Source organism: Suncus etruscus, chromosome 14 (genome assembly GCF_024139225.1).
Source record: "Suncus etruscus isolate mSunEtr1 chromosome 14, mSunEtr1.pri.cur, whole genome shotgun sequence".
NCBI classification, from domain to species: Eukaryota; Metazoa; Chordata; class Mammalia; order Eulipotyphla; family Soricidae; genus Suncus; species Suncus etruscus.
The window spans coordinates 83443137-83461177 of NC_064861.1; the positions used below are offsets into that span (position 1 = coordinate 83443137).

Consider the following 18041-nt stretch of genomic DNA (forward strand, 5'->3'; position numbering starts at 1 on the left):
CCACCAGCACTGCTTGTTCTCATTCTTTCTGATGTGTGCCAATCTCTGTGGCGTGAGATGATACCTCATAGTTGTTTTGATTTGCATCTCCCTGATGACTAGTGATGTGGAGCATTTTTTCATTTGCCTTTTAGACATTTGTATTTTTTTTGTCAAACTGTTCAGTTCTTCTCCCTATTTTCTGATGGGGTTAAATGATTTTTTTTTGTAAAGTTGTGTCAGTACCTTGTATATTTTTTATATTAACCCCTTATCTGATGAGTATTGGGTGAATAGTTTCTCCCACTCAGTATGTGGCTCTTGTATCCGGGGCACTATTTTCTTTGAGGTGCAGAAGCTTCTCAGCTTAATATAGTCCTATCTATTTATCTCTGCTTTCAATTGTTTGGAGAATACTATTTCCTCTTTAAAGATACCTTTAGTCTCAATGTCATGGAGCTTTCCACCTACATGTTGTTCTATATACTTTATGGTTTCAGGTCTGATATCTAGGTCTTTAATCCATTTGGATTTTACTTTTGTACATGATGTTAACTGGAGGTCTAAGTTCACTCTTTTACAAGTAACTAGCCAGTTGTGCCAACACCACTTATTGAACAGGCCTTCTCTGTTCCATTTAGGATTTCTTGCACCTTTATCAAAAATTAGGAGATGGTATATCTGGAAAACAGTCTCCGAGTATTCAAGCCTGTTCCACTGAGCTGAGGGTCTGTCTTTATTCCAATACCATGCTGTTTTGATAATTATTGCATTGTAATACAGTTTAAAGTTGGGGAAGTAATACTTCCCATATTCCTTTTTCCAAATATTGCTTTAGCTATTCTTGTTTTTTTTTTTTTTTTGTTCCAAATGAATTTCAGAAGTGTTTGATCCACTTCTTTGAAAAATGTCATGGCAGGGCCGGGAAGGTGGCGCTAGAGGTAAGGTGTCTGCCTTGCAAGTGCTAGCGTAGGACGGACCGCCGTTCAATCCCCCGGCGTTCCATATGGTCCCCCCAAGCCAGGGGCGATTTCTGAGCGCATAGCCAGGAGTAACCCCTGAGCGTCAAACGGGTGTGGCACAAAAACAAAAACAAAAACAAAAACAAAAAAGAAAAATGTCATGGGTATCTTTAGAGGGATCACATTGAATCTGTACAAAGCTTTGGGGAGTATTGTCATTTTAATGATATTAATCCTGCCAATCCAAGAGCAGGGTATAGATTTCCATTTCCGTGTGTCTTCTCTTATTTCTTGTAGCAGGGCTTTATAATTTTCTTTGTAAAGGTCCCTCACATCTTTAATCAAGTAGACTTCAATAGCCAGACTCTGGAAACAGCCTAGATGCCCCTCAATAGATGAATGGCTAAAGAAACTATGGTACATATATATAATGGAATATTATGCAGTTGTCAGAAGAGATGAAGTCATGAAATTTTTCTATACATAGATGTATATGGAATCTATTATGCTGAGTGAAATAAGTCAGAGGGAGAGAGATAAACACAGAAGGGTCTCACTCACTGATGGGTTTTGAGAAAAATGAAAAACATTTGTGTAATCATTCTCAGAGACAAAATAAAGGAGGACTGGAGAGTCCAGCTCCTGACATGAGCTCACCACAGGGATTGTTTAGTGCAGTCACAGAAATAATTACACTGAGTACTGTCATAACAAAATGTGACTGAATGAGAGAAGTAAAAAGCCTGTCTAGAGTACAGGCCAGTGTGGGGTGGGGAGGAAGGACACTTGGGATATTGGTGAGGGAATGTTGCACTGGTGAGTATATATAATATATATAATCAAAAAAAGAAAAGATATATAATCTTTTTTATATATAAAGTATATATATCTTTTATATATATATATAAATATATAAAATATATATACTTTATATATAAAAAAGATTATATATCTTTTCTTTTTTTGATATATATAAATATATATAAAATATATATAAAATCAAAAAAAAAAGAAAAGATAAGGCCTCCCAATGCTTACCACAGGCTGTATTCTTTACACTGACTGTATAGAAAAAGGAGGTACAGTAAATGCTCCCCCATATACACCTCAAACCAGGCCCTTTGCCTGGTCTGTATTGTGAATGGGGGGGGGCAAAAAATAACATATAGTTGTTTCTACCAATAATACACAATGGGTGGGAGATATTAGGATCACTAATCTTCGCCCACAAATTTTCTGGAAGAATTAATTTTACAGGCTTGTCTAGTAATGTTCCTATTTGCTTTACATATCCTGGTCTCCAAACCCCCTTAGGCTATCTGCCCACAGCCCCACAAATTTTTCTTACTGATAAAAATAAAAATATAACTGATGCAAATATACGTAGTGTTTGGGAATCTATAATTATCACTTTGGCTATATTGATTATGATGATTCTTTTGAACCTGTTCCTAACACTGATGTTATTCCTGATTGTGTAGAACTGTATGGATCCTACAGTATGTCCTGTGAAGGAACACCATGGTGACAAGATTGTGGCTTTACAAGTATTGCAAAAGTTGTTCAGCCTGTTGGCACAGATTTAAATTTTTTTGATTCCACCGTCTCCTCTCCTAAGGCTATTGATATTAAGAAATGGTTAAAACAAAAGAAATGGTACAAGTACACTCCATCTTTTTATGTTCAATACATTTCTGTTCATAGATAGTTTCCTTAAGGATGGGTAGCCCCCTCCTATTGGAGAGATTTCCACATCATAATTTCTTCTATTTTTTCCCAAGTTTATTCTGCCTAATTGCTTCTATGGAACCCATTCAGGTAAAGGCAGCTAGTGAGAATACTCATGCTGATATTTATGACATTAAGGTATGTTTGAATTTGCCCTATGCCCTTTTGGTATCTTCTATTCAGCAAAGTTTTTATTCAATCATTTAGATTTTTCTATAATATTTCATGTTCTGATTGTATTATTACTAATTGTCTAGATCCCAGCATTGTAATTTCTGATTCTGTTTATGTCTTATTGAAGTCATCTCCCTATGTTATGATTCCTGTTAAAGTTTCAGATTATTGGGGGCTGGAGCAGTGGCACAGGCAGTAGGGTGTTTGCCTTGCATGCGTTAGTGTAGGACGAACTGTGGTTCAATCCCCCAGTGTCCCATGTAGTCCCCAAAGCCAGGGGCTATTTCTGAGCACATAGCCAGGAGTAACTCCTGAGCATCACGGGGTGTGGCTCAAAAACCAAAAAAAAAATAGTTTCAGATTATTGGTATGATAATTTTACTATGTTAGTTTTAAAATGTATAGATGTTCTTATTAGTCCAAAAAGATTTGTAGCTGTCTTAATCTTGGGCATTACTGCCCTTATTACTATTTTTGCCTTATTGGCTGCTTCTACTGCAGCTGTGGTTCAGAAAGTACATACTGCTTCTCATGTCAGTGATCTTTCAAAAAATGTTTCACTTGCTATCATTGAGCAAGAATTAATTAATGAGAAATTAGAGGCTAAACTCACTGCTTTAGAAGATATTGTTATATGGCTTGACAATGAGGTCCAGAGCCTCAAGACATTGATGTCCATCAGATGCCATTATGAGTATAAGTATCTCTGTATTACACCTTATCCCCATAATAGTTTGGTAACTTGGGAAAAGGTGCAAAATCATATTTTGGGTGTGTGGAGACATAATGATATGCCTATTAATATTAAACAAATAGCAAGATTTCAACCCTTAGTAAAGCCAATCGGGATATTTCTGATGTTGACTCTCTGGCCACGGACATTTGACACAATTTACAGGATTTTAACAAGGTAAATTGGCCTCATTGGGTAGTCAGTCACTGCTGGCTTTGGATTATTTCTCATTATATTGACTGTTGTCTGTCTTCCATGTTTTGTTTTGTTTTTTTTTTTTGTTTTTGTTTTTTGGCCACACCCAGTAACACTCAGGGGTTACTCCTGGCTATGCGCTCAGAAGTTGCTCCTGGCTTGGGGGACCATATGGGACACCGGGGGATCGAACCGAGGTCCGTCCAAGGCTAGCGCAGGCAAGGCAGGCACCTTACCTCCAGCGCCACCGCCCGGCCCTGTCTTCCATGTTTTATTAGATTCTTTTCTTTTCATTTATTAAAGGTCTGTTCTGAATTGCATGATATCCATTTAAAATTTTAAAAACGGGGGGCCCTGCTTTGGCATTGACTTACTCCAAAGAGTGCTCCCAACACCCAGGCAACTCAGCAACAGTCTGCATGCAGGGCAGATCGCTCCGCATTTAATGATATGCTGAAACTAGAGGATGCTCCACATCAGCCTGACATTGATGAAAGAAATGTACAGAATCCAGAGTCTTTAAATGTAAGAGTCTGATACCAACAATAGCTAAAGTGTGAAAAAGTTTCACCGGGACCTTGAGAATGACTGGAGTTGGATAGACTGGTATGCCTGGAACCCAAAGTCTGTCTTATGCCAATAAACTTCTGGGGTGAGGCCTATTTGGGGGTGGGGGGTGAGGACTTTTTGTAATCAGGTCAAGGATTTTTTTTCCATTTTCTCCATTTTTCTGGACCTATGCAAACATTGGCGATTGCCACTATCACACCTTTACTATATTTTTTTTACTCTTATCCTTTAAGGAAAAAAATACAACTTACTGAACTTAAAAACAAATTACTATAGTAGAATGCCTGTCTCAAATACAGGCAGGGGATGGGAAGGGGGGAGGGGGTAATGTTGCACTGCTGAAGAGGGGGTGTTCTGGTTATGACTGTAATCCAAATATGATCATGTTACTTAAATAAAAAAATATATTTTAAAAAAAGGAGGGGGGCCAAAGAGATAGCACAGCAGTAGGGTGTTTGCCTTGCACGTGGCTGTTCCAGGACCAACGGTGTTCGAATTCCAGCATCCCATATGGTCGATTTCTGAGCACAGAGCCAGGAGTAACCCCTGAGTGTCACCAGGTGTGACCTAAAACCCAAAAGAAATAAAATTAAATTAAAATTAAAAAGAAAAAAATACCATAGCCACTGGCCTACAGTCATGATGGCTGGATTCCAACAGGGCTACTGTGATGAAGTCTCACCTTCTCCCCTGAAAAGGGAGAAGTAATCCTAGTAGACTCTGCTAAGAAAAGGACAGCTAGTCCTTGGGTTAGCACTTGGCAGGCTAGCAACCAGGAACTTTCTAAACATTAATGTATGATGACAATTAACAATGCCAAGGACATAAAGAAAATAAAGCCAAACTGTATGCCTTTGCCCCTTGCATTAAAACAAGAATTGCTGGAACATATCTTACTCTTCTCTGATAGAATAATCTACAATAATATTTTTCCCAAGCTGGTAGAATCAGTAGATTTTTTTTTGTTTTTGGGTCACACCTGGCAGCACTTAGGGGTTACTCCTGGCTCTATGCTCAGAATTCACTCCTGGCAGGCACAGGTGACCAATTTGGATGCCGGGATTCAAACCATCATCCATCCTGGGTCGGCTGCGAGCAAGGCAAATGTCCTACCACTGTTCTATCTCTCTGGCCTCAGTAATAATATTTTTGGTCAGTTATTAAGTATTGTGTAGGCTACAGGTGTATTTCATCTTTTAATTACAACTGCCCTTTTTTCACAGTAGCCCTTCGGTATAATATTAAATGGAAAATGGAGTTGTTCTTGGTCAATTAATAATTGACTAGCAAGAATCATATCCAAGAGGAAAGAATAAGTATTTTTCTGATTTCTGTTGACCACTAAGAATCATATCCAAAAGGAAATAATAAGTACTTTGGTGTCTGTTTACGGTAAATGCAACTGATTACAAAGAATTTACAATATGTATATAACATTTAGATCAGGGGTCTCAAACTCGCGGCCCGCGGGCTGTTTGTGGCCCTCCATACAACATTTTGTGGCCAGCAGCCGGCCTTCAAATATCGTAGTATTCGTGATTATTCGCATACCGAATAATCACAATAAAAATCGCATTAGTAAGAAAAAAATCGCATTAAACATTTGCATACCCCGAGCAGTTTCGTTCAGGGTATGCGAATGTTTAATGCGATTTTTTGCGATTTTTTTTCTTACTATTGCGATTTTTTATTGTGAATATTTGGTAAGCGAATAATCGCAAATACTTTGCACCTAGTGCAGATGTCATTTCTGCTGCTCCTGCCCGCTGTCACCTTTTTTTTTTTTTTTTTTTTTTTTTTTTTGGTGAAATCCCTTATGCAGCCCTGCCTCACCCCGACTTTGCCTCCTGTGGCCCCCAGGTAAATTGAGTTTGAGACCCCTGGTTTAGATGATTGTCTAATGATTATGATGACATGTAATATTTTTTCTGTAGCAAAATACATGTTACAGGGAGTCTAGCAGGAGGAGGTTTGGTAGGCCCACGCCATGCCAGAGGCCTGCTTGGCCAGGCCTAGGGGGGGTGCGGGATTTGGGTAACCCCAGCACCCCTCGGCCACCTTGCTCCAGATCTCCAGGGCTTCCCCGGGCCACACGCCTGGGCAAGCCGGTGAGTTGGGTCCCTTGGTGGAGCTTGAAGGTACCCTAGGCCTTCCCCCACTATCCATGCGGCTCCTTGGGGAGGGTCTGGGTGGGGCTCTGAACTTCTGTTCTCCCAGCTTCTTGAAGGATCTCTCCTTCCTGGGAGCCGGGAGTCTAGCAGGAGGAGGTTTGGTAGGCCCACGCCATGCCGGAGGCCTGCTTGGCCAGGCCTAGGGGGGGTGCGGGATTTGGGTAACCCCAGCACCCCTCGGCCACCTTGCTCCAGATCTCCAGGGCTTCCCCGGGCCACACGCCTGGGCAAGCCAGTGAGTTGGGTCCCTTGGTGTAACCCCTGAGCACCTCCAAGTGTGACCCAAAAATCAAAAAAATTTAAAAAAAGAAAGAAGGGGCCGGAGAGATAGCATGAAGGTAAGGCGTTTGCCTTTCATGCAGGAGGTCATCGGTTCGAATCCCGGCGTCCCATATGGTCCCCAGTGCTTGCCAGGAGCAATTTCTGAGCCTGGAGCCAGGAATAACCCCTGAGCACTGCCGGTTGTGACCCAAAAACCACAAAAAAAAAGAAAGAAAGAAAGAAAGAAAGAAAGAAAGAAAGAAAGAAAGAAAGAAAGAAAGAAAGAAAGAAAGAAAGAAAGAGAGAGAGAGAGAGAGAGAGAGAGAGAGACAAAGGAGAAAGAAAGAAAGAAAGAAAGAAAGAAAGAAAGTAAGAAATAAGCAAAGAAAGAAAGAAAGATATAACGAAAGAAAGAAAGAAGTAAGAAAGAAGAAATAAAGAAAGAAATGAAAGGAAGAAAGAAAGAAAGAAAGAAAGAAAGAAAGAAAGAAAGAAAGAGAGAAAGAAAGAGAAAGAAAGAAAGAAGAGAAAGAAAAGAAAGAAAGAAAGAAAGAAAGAAAGAAAGAAAGAAAGAAAGAAAGAAAGAAAGAAAGAAAGAAAGAAAGAAAGAAAGAAAGAAAGAAAGAAAGAAAGAAAGAAAGAAAGAAAGAAAGAAAGAAAGAAAGAAAGAAAGAAAGAAAGAAAGAAAGAAAGAAAGAAAGAAAGAAAGAAAAGTAAAAGAAAACTTGCCTTGCACTCTGCTGACCTGGGTTCAATCCCTGAGCATGACTAGGTACTCCTGAGTATAGAGTCAGGTGGAATCCCTGAGCATCACTGGATGTAGCCAGTGACAGGAAACTAAAAGATGGTTTTCTAAACAGGGGGGCCTTTATTTCCATTAAACTACAGGGGGAGATTATTTTAGAATGACATTACACTTCTCACTTAGGAAGAGATGGTTGACCAACATTAGTACCAACTACATTCCCTGGGAGTAGATGGAAGAGGACAGTGAGCAGTAATTCAGTGTTGCTAACAGATCTAGTGGGAATCTTAGGCCTCCTCTCCTGACTCAACCTACCCAACACTGAAGAGCTTCTCCAAGAGACAAGTGGCAGCTTGACTTCATCCAACGCCAAAATGTTTCAGATTTAAGCACTTGCTAGCTCTTACTGACAGCTAGAAATATTCCCCATCCAGAGGGAAAAAGTCGCCAGAGTGATAGCACAGTAGGTAAGGCAATTTGCCTTGCACGCAGCTGACCTGGGACGGACTTGGATTCTATCCCCGGCATCCCATATGATCCCCTGAGCCTGCCAGGAGTAAGTTCTGAGTGCAGACCCAGCAGTAACCAAGTGACAATGAGAATTGTCCAAAAACAAACAAATGAAAAAGTATAGAGGTGGGGCTGAAGTGATAGCACAGTTCTAGGGCATTTGCCTTGCATGAGGCCAACCCAGGTCCCGAGTTCAATCCCTGCACCCCCATATGGTCTCCTGAGCCTGCCAAGAATAATTTCTGGGTGCAGAGCTTGCTGGGTGTGGCCCCTAAATTAAAAAAAAATAACAGAGGGAAAAAGCCAAGCTACTACTGACAAAATGGAAACCATCTGGATTTGAAAGAGGCTGGTATCGTGCTCATAAGACACTCTCAAACATTTTATTAGAAACTTTGATGGGACTCTTGAGGAAGTCTTTCCCTCTGGGTTCCCCCAGCGTTCCAGTCCCTCAGCTCCGCTTAGATCTGGATGTAGGACAAGGTGACATCCCCGGAGATCTCCATGATGTCCACCATGTGGAAGGCCGGAATGCGATGGGCAAAGTCGAACAAGTGCTGGCCATTGGCGAACACCTTAAAGCGGTCAGAGCCAGCGCGGATGGACAGCTGCAGGGGAGAGATGGCGTGAGACAGGATGGGACCCCGGGTGTCAAGGGACAGGGGAGGAGGGCAGGACTCACGTCAAAGTACTGTCCTGGAGCAAAGGGGTTGTGGGAGAGGTTCCTTTCCTCGGACCCCCATGCTCCATTCTGGAGGCTGTTCCGCACCACGCATTTTTCGTCCATGCGGGGGTTGATGTGCAGGGCCACCTCCCCCGTGCCGCCCACCTTGAAGTCGATGGCGAATCTGGTGGCAGAGAGGAAGGTGGAAGTCACCATCTGGGTGGGTTCCCCAAAGATGGAGAGTCTGGGGACTGGATTTCCCAGGATGGGAGTTCTGGATTCCCACCTCCACCTGAGGTTCATACCTCTTGGCTGAAGGGGGAACGAAGCCCTTGATGATGATGGTCCGACGGGCCATCAGACCTCCCTGAAGTCTCCCCGTATACGGCACAGGCTGTGGGGGTGAGAAAATGGGAGAACAATAAATAAAATTTCAATCTGTCATCTGAATCACCAGATTCCAGAGACACATTGTCAGAGCAGAGATCCAACTCTTTCTTGGAGACCCCCATCTCCCACCCTCTGCCCACTCCACTGCCTTCTCCAAACAAGAATCCCCACCCTCCATCTGTTTCTGTTTACCAGGGATCACCCCTTATAAGTCTGACCCCCACGGGCTGTCTTACCGGGTTGAAGACTGGAGGTGCTTCCATGGCCTGTCCCATGAAGGAGAGAAAATAGGTCAGCAAACTTTACAGCAGATCCAATATGCCGGCATTTTTCAGGGTATTTGTGGGCGCCACTGGACAGCTGTCCTCATGTACCCCCTCATTCTTACTTCCTGCCCCCCCATGGACACATGACCTTCCCACTTACAGGCAGGTTAAATGGTGGTTGGGGAGCAACTCCAGGGCCCTATGTACAGAGAAGACAGTGATCATCAGGGGTACTGGGGTCCTCAGTCAGACCCCATATCAAAGAGAAATCCATCACCCTATGCCAAGTACTTACAGGGTATGCCGGAGTATCTCCAGGGCCCTATGTACAGAGAAGACAGATCATCAGGGATACTGGGGTCCTCAGTCAGACCCCACATCAAAGGCAAATCCATCACCCTATGCCAGCTACTTACAGGGTATGCCGGAGTGCCTCCAGGGCCCTATGTACAGAGAAGACAGTGATCATCAGGGGTACTGGAGTCCTCAGTCAAACCCCACATCAAAGGGAAATCCATTACCCTATGCCAAGTACTTACAGGGTATGATGGGCATATCATGATCATCTGTGAACAGAGAGGAAGAGGAGATGATGAGGGATACCCAAACTAAGACCTGGAGGTTATAAGGGAAGCCCCCTGGACAACCCCTCTCATTTCACCATCCACAGAACCCTGGGATCAAAGGGTGACACCAGATAGCTCAGTAATAGAGTGGACTTGACCTGCTTAGGGACCTCCAATGCTCAGTGAAAAATATTTTTTTGTATTGGGCAACACCCAGTGGTGCTCAGGGATTACTTCTGGCTATGTGCTCAGAAATCATTCCTGGCAGACTCAAGGGACCATATGGGATGCCAGATTGAACCCAGTTGGCCTTGTGCAATGCAAACAAATGCCCCATCCACTGTGCTATCACTCCAGCCCCGAAACTTCTCTATTGTTATTTTGCTTGGGGACCTTCACCTGGGGATGGGGTGGGGACTCCTGGCTCTGAGCTCAGTATTGTTCTTGGCATTCTTGTAGGGCCATGTGTTGCCAGAAACGGAACCTGGGCTTTGTGCACAAAGGCATATGCTCCACCCCTTGAGTCATCTCTCCAACCTCACCCCTCCCTTAGGCCCCATCTGCTCTAGGGGCTGAAGCATTGCTCAACAGGCTAAGCACAGGTTTAACATGCAGGTGGCTCTGGGCTCCAACCCCAGCATCATAGGGTCCCTCAGCACTGTGAGAATGAGCCCCAAACAATGTGTCAAGAATAAGAACCACTCTTCTCTCTGCCTTACTAGGACCCTCCCTGTGCCCTTTCCTCCCAAGACCCCCCCCAAGACTGTGCTAAGTAACTCTCCTCAAGGTGCCCTCAACTCACTGCTCCCTCTGCCCTCGCCACTGGCACTTGGGAGTCCTTGGGAGCTGTCACTGCCCTTCCTGTACCAGCAACAGGTTGCCTTCTAGAAGGCTCTATTCTTGTGTTTAAGACTCACCTCTTTCTCTCCCTCCCTCCTCACCTCTTTGTTTCCCTTCTGCCTGGACCACTCTTCCTCCTTCCTCCTACCTTCCCCACCTTCCTCTCTTTCCATGGTCTATCATTCTATTGGGAGGGGGGAGGCCTAGCACACAGTGTTTAAGGAATATCAGGGCCACTTTTAGTGATGCTTGGCTAAGTGGACTGGAAAGTTCTATACTTTGACCAGGGATTTGGGGATCACCCCTGCAGTAATGGGGGAGAGACAGACAGTGCCAGGATCTAACTCAGGGCCTCCTGTGCACACAAGGCATTTACTTCAACCCTTTACACCTTCTCCTGGACCCCCTCTTTCTGTTTTTTTTGTCTTATCTTCCTTCCATTTTAAACATTCTGAAGGCCCTTTAGAAAGAACTTAACATGGGGCTGAAGCAATAGCACAGTGGGTAGGGCGTTTGCCTTGCATGTGGCCTACCCAGGTTCTATCCCTGCCAGGAGTAAGTTCTTAGTGCAGAGCCAGGAATAACTCCTGGGCACCGCTGGATTAAAACCAAAGAAGAAGAAGAAGAAGAAGAAGAAGAAGAAGAAGAAGAAGAAGAAGAAGAAGAAGAAGAAGAAGAAGAAGAAGAAGAAGAAGAAGAAGAAGAAGAAGGAGGAGGAGGAGGAGGAGGAGGAGGAGGAGGAGGAGGAGGAGGAGGAGGAGGAAGAAGAAGAAGGAGGAGGAGGAGGAGGAGGAGGAGGAAGAAGAAGAAGAAGAAGAAGAAGAAGAAGAAGAAGAAGAAGAAGAAGAAGAAGAAGAAGAAGAAAGAAGAAGAAGAAGAAGAAGAAGAAGAAGAAGAAGAAGAAGAAGAAGAAGAAGAAGAAGAAGAAGAAGAAGAAGAAGAAGAAGAAGAAGAAGAAGAAGAAGAAGAAGAAGAAGAAGAAGAAGAAGAAATATCTTAAGTATCTTGCCCCAGGTTCAATCCCTGGCATAGTCACCTGACCGTGGAGGGATTTCTGAGTGCAAAGCCAGGAATAATCCCTACGCATTCCTGTGTGTGGCCCAAAAACCATAAAGAAAAAAGAAATAGCTTAACTTTTTTTCTTTTTTACTTTGTCATTGTTGGGGGGAGGTGGGGCAGGTAGTACTGGGTTAGAACCCAGAGACTCACACATGCAAGGCAAGCATTCTTCCATTCAGCTAGCTTTGTCAACCCTGATTTTCTATTTATTTTACTTTTGTATTTTTTTAAGAGTATCTGAGCCACACCTGGAAATACTCAGGGCAATACTCCTGGCTCTGCATTTATGAATCACTCCTGGCAGGGTTCAGGGGACCAAATATGGTGCAGACTTGGCCCAGATTTGGTGCAAGAGGGGCCAGAGCGATAGCACAGTGGTAAGGCATTTACCTTGCACGCAGCTGACCCAGGACAGACCTGGCTCAATCCTCGGCATCCCATATGGACTCCCAAAGCCAGGAGCAATTTCTGAGTGCATAGCCAGGAGTAACTCCTGAGCGTCACTAGGTGTGTCGCAAAAAAACAAAAAAACAAAAACAAAAACAAAAAAGATTTGGTGCCTTATCCATTGTACTGGTTTCCTATTTATTTACTTGGTTTTTGGGCCACACCTGACAGCGCTCAGGAATTACTCCTGGCTCTGGGCTCAGAAATCACTCACTCCTGGCAGGCTTGGAGGACCATATAGGATTCCAGGAATTGAATCCAGGTTCATCCTAGGTCAGCTGCATGCAAGGCAAACGCCCCACCACTGAGCTATCTATCTGACCCTACTGGTTTCCTATTTAAACTATCTGGTGGAGGCTGGAGCAACAATAGTATAATGGGGTAGGGCTCTTGTCTTGCATGCAACTCATCTGGATTCTATTCCCAGCATGCCATATGGTCATGGGAGCATTACCAGGAGTGATTTCTGAGTGCCCCTGAGCATCATCAATTGTGCCCCTCTCTCAAAAAAACAGCAAACAAATAGAGTGGATGGTATGAAGTAGAAAGAGGGACTTGGGTCCCCCTTAGGAATGAGGACTTTCTCCAGGCCAACCTCCTGCATGTGGAGCACAGTCAAACTCAGACCTCACCTGTCACCTAAAAAATAAAGCTCCATAACTTCTTTTTTAGAGGGCAGGGGGAGGGTTCACAGCCAGTGGTGCTCAGGAGTTATTCCTGGCTCAGAAATTACTGCTATCCTCGGGGGACCACATAAGATGTTGGGGACCAAACCCAAGACAAACACCCTACCTACTGTGCTATCACTCTGACCCACTCCATGACTTTTATTTTATTTTGTTTTTGCTTTTTGGGCCACACCCAGTGACACTCAGGGGTTCCTCCTGGCTATGTGCTCAGAAATCACTCCTGGCTTGGGGGACCATATGGGGCACCAGGGGGGATTAAACTGTGGTCCGTCCTAGGTTAACATGTGTAAGGCAAACACCCTACCGCTTACACCACCATGCTCCATGCTTTTTTAAATGCTTCGTGTCATGCCAGAGAAGTGGCTTCTAGGACTGGAGAAAGGGCAAAGCATGTGGGAACTCTAGGTTGAACCCCAAGCACCATTAAGAGTGAACCCCAGCCTTAAAGCAGAAAGTAGTTCCTGATCCCTGCAGTCTGTGACCCTCCACCTCTGGTCTGCCAAGCACCAATCAGAGACACCCTTAAATACTGCCAAGCTATTGATCCAACAAACAAAAAAGAAAACATTAATTAATGAATTAATTATAAACACATTTTGCCTCAGTTTTCACATCTACAAAACAGGGTTGGTAGTCACAGAGCATCTTCCCTGGGATGATCTCATGTTGAAAAGTCCAGAACCCTTGGGGCCGGAGAGATAGCATGGAGGTAAGGCGTTTGCCTTTCATGCAGGAGGTCATCGGTTCGAATCCCGGCACCCCATATGGTCCCCTGTGCCTGCCAGGAGCAATTTCTGAGCCTGGAGCCAGGAATAACCCCTGAGCACTGCCAGGTGTGACCCAAAAACAAAAAACAAAAAACAAAAAAAAAAAAAAAAAAAAAAAGAAAAGTCCAGAACCCTCATTAAAGGTCGTGCTTAGAATTTGATGGTCAAAGTGTGGTGGGTAGGGGGGTCGAAAGAAAAAGGGTGGTGGGTATTCTAGAATACTCTCATCTCCACGCCATTGGCTACTGCAAATCTGGGAGGGCAATACAGGGCACTGGTCATAGGTCTGCTCAGCTTTCCCCATACTGCTCCATCATGACCAGGTGTGGGACCACGCCCTACTCCAGCCTCACCCCATCTATTGTGTGTGGCTCTTTAATAACTTTCCCATGGCAGTGCTGAGAGTTCTGTGTGACCCCAACTTCCTAGAGGCCTCACCCTGTTCAGCAGCTTCGTGAAAGTTTACCTGTCCCTAAGAGTTGCCCGCCCCTTAAATGGGGATTTTGTACTCTAGACCCTAGAATCACACCCAGCAGTAATGGGGGGAAGGAGCAGTGGGGGTTTTCATTTGGGGATCCAATTCAGGGTCTTTTTTGGGTTTTGATTGGGGATAGAATGCCCACAACCAAGAAGACTCACACATTCTCCAGTTCAGGGCTGGGGTTTACTCTAAGTGAGGCCCTGGAGACCATGTGATGCTGGGAATCCAACACCCTGGGCAGCCATACTTGCCTATACTGTACCATGAGACTAACTCTCTGGCCCCACACCCTATCTTTTATTTTATTTCTGATTCTTATTACACACTCTTCCTTCTATAGGAAGCTCCTCCTCTGTCTCCCTCAACGACCCCCATCCTGATTATGGGTTATGAACGTGGCCACAGGCTGCCTATGTCACTGCAGACCCAGACCCAGCAGCCATATTCGCAAGAAGGACCCACACCCAGCAACGCTCAAGAAATCAACCAATGAGAGGTCAGGAAGGAAGAAAGCTAGCCAATGGAACTACCCACCTGGCTGGGATCGGGATTGCCACCAATGAAGTTGATGGATTGGAGCACCAGGTCCCCATCCACTTGCAGGTGCGTGACCATCTGCGGGGGCACCCGGTGCTTAAACTCATAGAAAGGATTTCCATTCACTGTCACCTGGAAGAAAAGGGTCATGGAGAGAGAGCTCAAGAACCTTGGAAAGGTAAAGACAGGTAGGTAAACAGGGAACATAAAAAATTTCCCTCGGATCAAAGTCTGGGAGTTGAGCTGAAGGCTCACTCAGGAGCCTCAGCAGTCCACAGGTCTAAAGTCAAACTGAGATCAAAGGTCATCTCCCACTGGGGCAGGGAGATGGCTCAGCCGAAAAGTGAATGCGTTGATTGAGTGAAGTTCTGGGTTTCAGCCAGGCCAAGTACCAAGAAAGAAAATGCTCTGAGATGGCTGCTGAGAGCGATGCAGAATGTGGTCTGAGGCTGGGACAAAATTAAGTCTAACCCTGGTTTCGACAGAAACTGTATGATCTGAATCTTCTGAACTTCTCTGAGCCAAAGGGATAAAACACTAGGAAGGGTGCTTGCCTTGCATGCAGCCCAGCCAAGTTCAATCCCCATTATATCACACAGTCCCCAAGGCTGCCAGGAGTGATTTTTGAGTGTAAAGCCAGGAATAAGCCTTGAGCACCGCCAAATGGGTCCCAAAAACAAGAAAAGAAAGAGAATGAACTGGGGGATGGAATGATAATTCCACAGAGGGGCTGGAGTTCATGCTGTCCAGACCCTCTGCACTGCAAGACCCCCTTCTATGCCACCAAATATGCCCCCAAACAAATAAATAAAATTAAGGTAATAGAAGAAGCAGGGGAAACCTGGAAAAGGCGGCCCAGCTCTGACCTTGTAGTGCTCCTGCAGGACCATCACCACCATCTCAAAGTGCTCCCCCTTGGTGAAGGGCATCTTAAGTTTCCTCTCCTCACTTCCCCAATTGCCCGAATTCCTCGAGTTGAAGACCACCTTGTCCCAGCCATCGAAGCGAGGATTGAAGTGGAAGGCAATGTCACCTTCCGGTTCTGGTCCCATGGCAAAGTTCACTTGGAACCTGGGGGAGTAAGAGAGCCTGTTTCTCAAGTCTCCCAGCCAACTTGCCAAGTCTGGGGTGGGGGACTCCAAGGAGCCCCCTCTGTCCCAACTTGAGGTGGCCTGGAGTGACAGCAGAAAGGGTAAATTAAGGGATTCACAGAGGACAGTGGGGGCGGTGCCCTGAGTACCAGCAACAGAGGGACAGATTCCCAGGGCCCCTCTCAGTCTCCTTTACTCACTGACACCCTCAGCCCCAATTTAGAATCTCTGGGCACTGTCATAGCACCCATAGCTTCCCCTCAAGGCCATGTCTCCACCCCTATGCAGCCAGAGGCCCTAGAGCACCAAAGTCAGGGCACTCCCTTTTCCAGTGAGCAATCATCCCAACCCTGAACCTTTGCACCAGCCCTTCTCTTTTAGAATTCCCTTTTTTGTTCTTTTAGGCCACACCTGGCTTTACTCAGGGGTTACTCTTGGCTCTACACTCAGAAATTACCCCTGGCAATATTCAGTGAACCATATGGGACCCTATTCCTGGCAGTATTCAGGGGACCATATGGGACGCTGGGGATTAAACCCAGGTCAGCTGCTTGCAAGGCAAATGTTCTACCTGCTGTGCTATTGCCCGGCCCCCAGAAACCCTTTTTCTCCTCCTCTTTTTTTTTTTTTTTTTTTTGGTCACACCTGGTGGCACTCAGGGGTTACTCCTAGATCTGTGCTCAGAAATCATTCCTGGCAGGCTCCGGGAACAATATGAGATGCCAGGGATCGAACCCGAGTTCATTCCAGGTCAGCAGCATGCAAGGCAAACACCTATCACTGTGCTATTACTCCAGCCCCTCCTTCTTTCCTTTAGTCCCTGCTGAAATGTCCCCTCCTGGGCAACCACTCCTTGCCTCCCCTAAGCAGAGGGACAATGCCATACCCAATGTCCTGCTCCTTCCTGCCTCCCTGTCCAATTGACCTCCATCACCATGTGTATATCATCAGTCTCATTATGTCTTTCCCTTTGGGGAGAGAGATGTCGCTCCTGCAGTCCTGGTAGTACTAGAGTATTGGTAGATCCTCTCTGTGAGGCCTGACCGTGACTCCTGCCATCCTGAGGATCCCTCACCTCCTCATGTTCTCGTTGGCCATTCCTTGGATGTAGATGGACATCCCGACATTGAGACCTCCTGGGATAGGACTGTTGTAAGGCAGCGTCTGCAGAAAGTACCAGGCAAGGACACTCAGTGGCCATGTGCACAGGTAGTCCCTCCCCCTCGTTAGAAAGCCCCCCAGGCCCCTCTAGCAAGGAGAAGGGAGTGCAGGGGTGAAGGCTGGGTGTTAAGAAGGGAGTGTCAATGGGGAGCAAGTTCCGGGGGTAACTTGGGGTACCCGTGAGTTTATAATGGGGGAACCTGGTAACTGGGGGGGGGGGTCAGGGTGAATCCAGATTAGGGCCTGGGATTGTATCTCACCGGGTTATAGGTGGGCTGGTAGCCAGGTGCAGGGACAAAGGTCATGTTGAGCGCTGGATTGGTGGCTGGTCCTGTGGGCTGAGCTGCAAGTGTGAGGATTGAAGACAGATGGAAACTGGGGGTGACTCTTATACCTGAACCAAAGGGAGTGGCAGGCAGGTCTCAAAGTTCACAGAGCATATCTGTCATGTGGGGATCCCAGGCTTGAATCTTCCCAAGGGCACCCCAGTCTCCTTTCTCTTAACCTTCTCCTTTAGAGCTGGTTAGAACCTCTCCTCTGGTCAGATCTGTGTGGGATTCAGGTTGGGACCCCATCCCCATTTGGAGACCCTTCTTGCAAGAGGAAGTGCTGTGATCCTCAGCCCTGCCAGGCCCTTATCATCTCTTGTTAGTACAGGGAGGGTGAGGCCAGGTGGGTTGGGCAGGGAAGGGCAGCAGGAATAAACCAGAACAGGTGGACATGAATAATGAGTGAACACAGTGAGCCCTGCTCACTCTGGAAATGCCCAGGACCCTAAAATCACATAGTTGTTGCCTGGGGTTGGGGATATAGCTCAGAGACAGAGCATATACCTGTGGGGGGGAGGTCCTGGATTTGGTTCCCAGGTGCAGAAGGGGCTGTCTGAATGACTTCACTGAGTCTGATGTGTGCTATTTAAGTAGTTTTGAGCACTCAACTCTGTACTCTCTTCCCACATCTGCCCCTTCCTGGCACCATGTGATCTTGGTTAAGGAATGCCTTCACCTCAGTCTGTAAAAGGAGGGTGCTCAGAGGGTCCATGAAGTAATGTGCTC

At 45.6% G+C, this 18041-nt stretch overlaps 1 protein-coding gene and 1 non-coding gene across 3 annotated transcripts; one reads left to right on the forward strand and one right to left on the reverse strand.

Moving 5' to 3' along the window:
- Positions 1-1962: 1962 nt before the first annotated feature.
- Positions 1963-2098, forward strand: LOC126028776 (small nucleolar RNA SNORA51). Its single transcript, XR_007502490.1, has one exon. It is a non-coding gene; the product is annotated as a small nucleolar RNA SNORA51 (small nucleolar RNA).
- A 6391-nt stretch (positions 2099-8489) lies between these two features.
- Positions 8490-17291, reverse strand: LOC126027653 (galectin-4-like). Of its 2 annotated transcripts, XM_049786656.1 has the most exons (10): positions 17247-17291; positions 16901-16989; positions 15601-15805; positions 14732-14866; positions 9644-9670; positions 9509-9547; positions 9319-9348; positions 8998-9086; positions 8711-8876; positions 8490-8636 (listed from the first exon to the last, which is right to left on the reverse strand). In XM_049786656.1, exons 1-10 carry the CDS (start codon positions 17289-17291, stop codon positions 8490-8492), a joined length of 972 nt encoding a protein of 323 aa, XP_049642613.1. The 2 variants fall into 2 exon arrangements, with proteins under 2 accessions (XP_049642613.1, XP_049642614.1); XM_049786657.1 differs by lacking the exon at positions 9644-9670.
- Between the last annotated feature and the right edge of the window lie 750 nt (positions 17292-18041).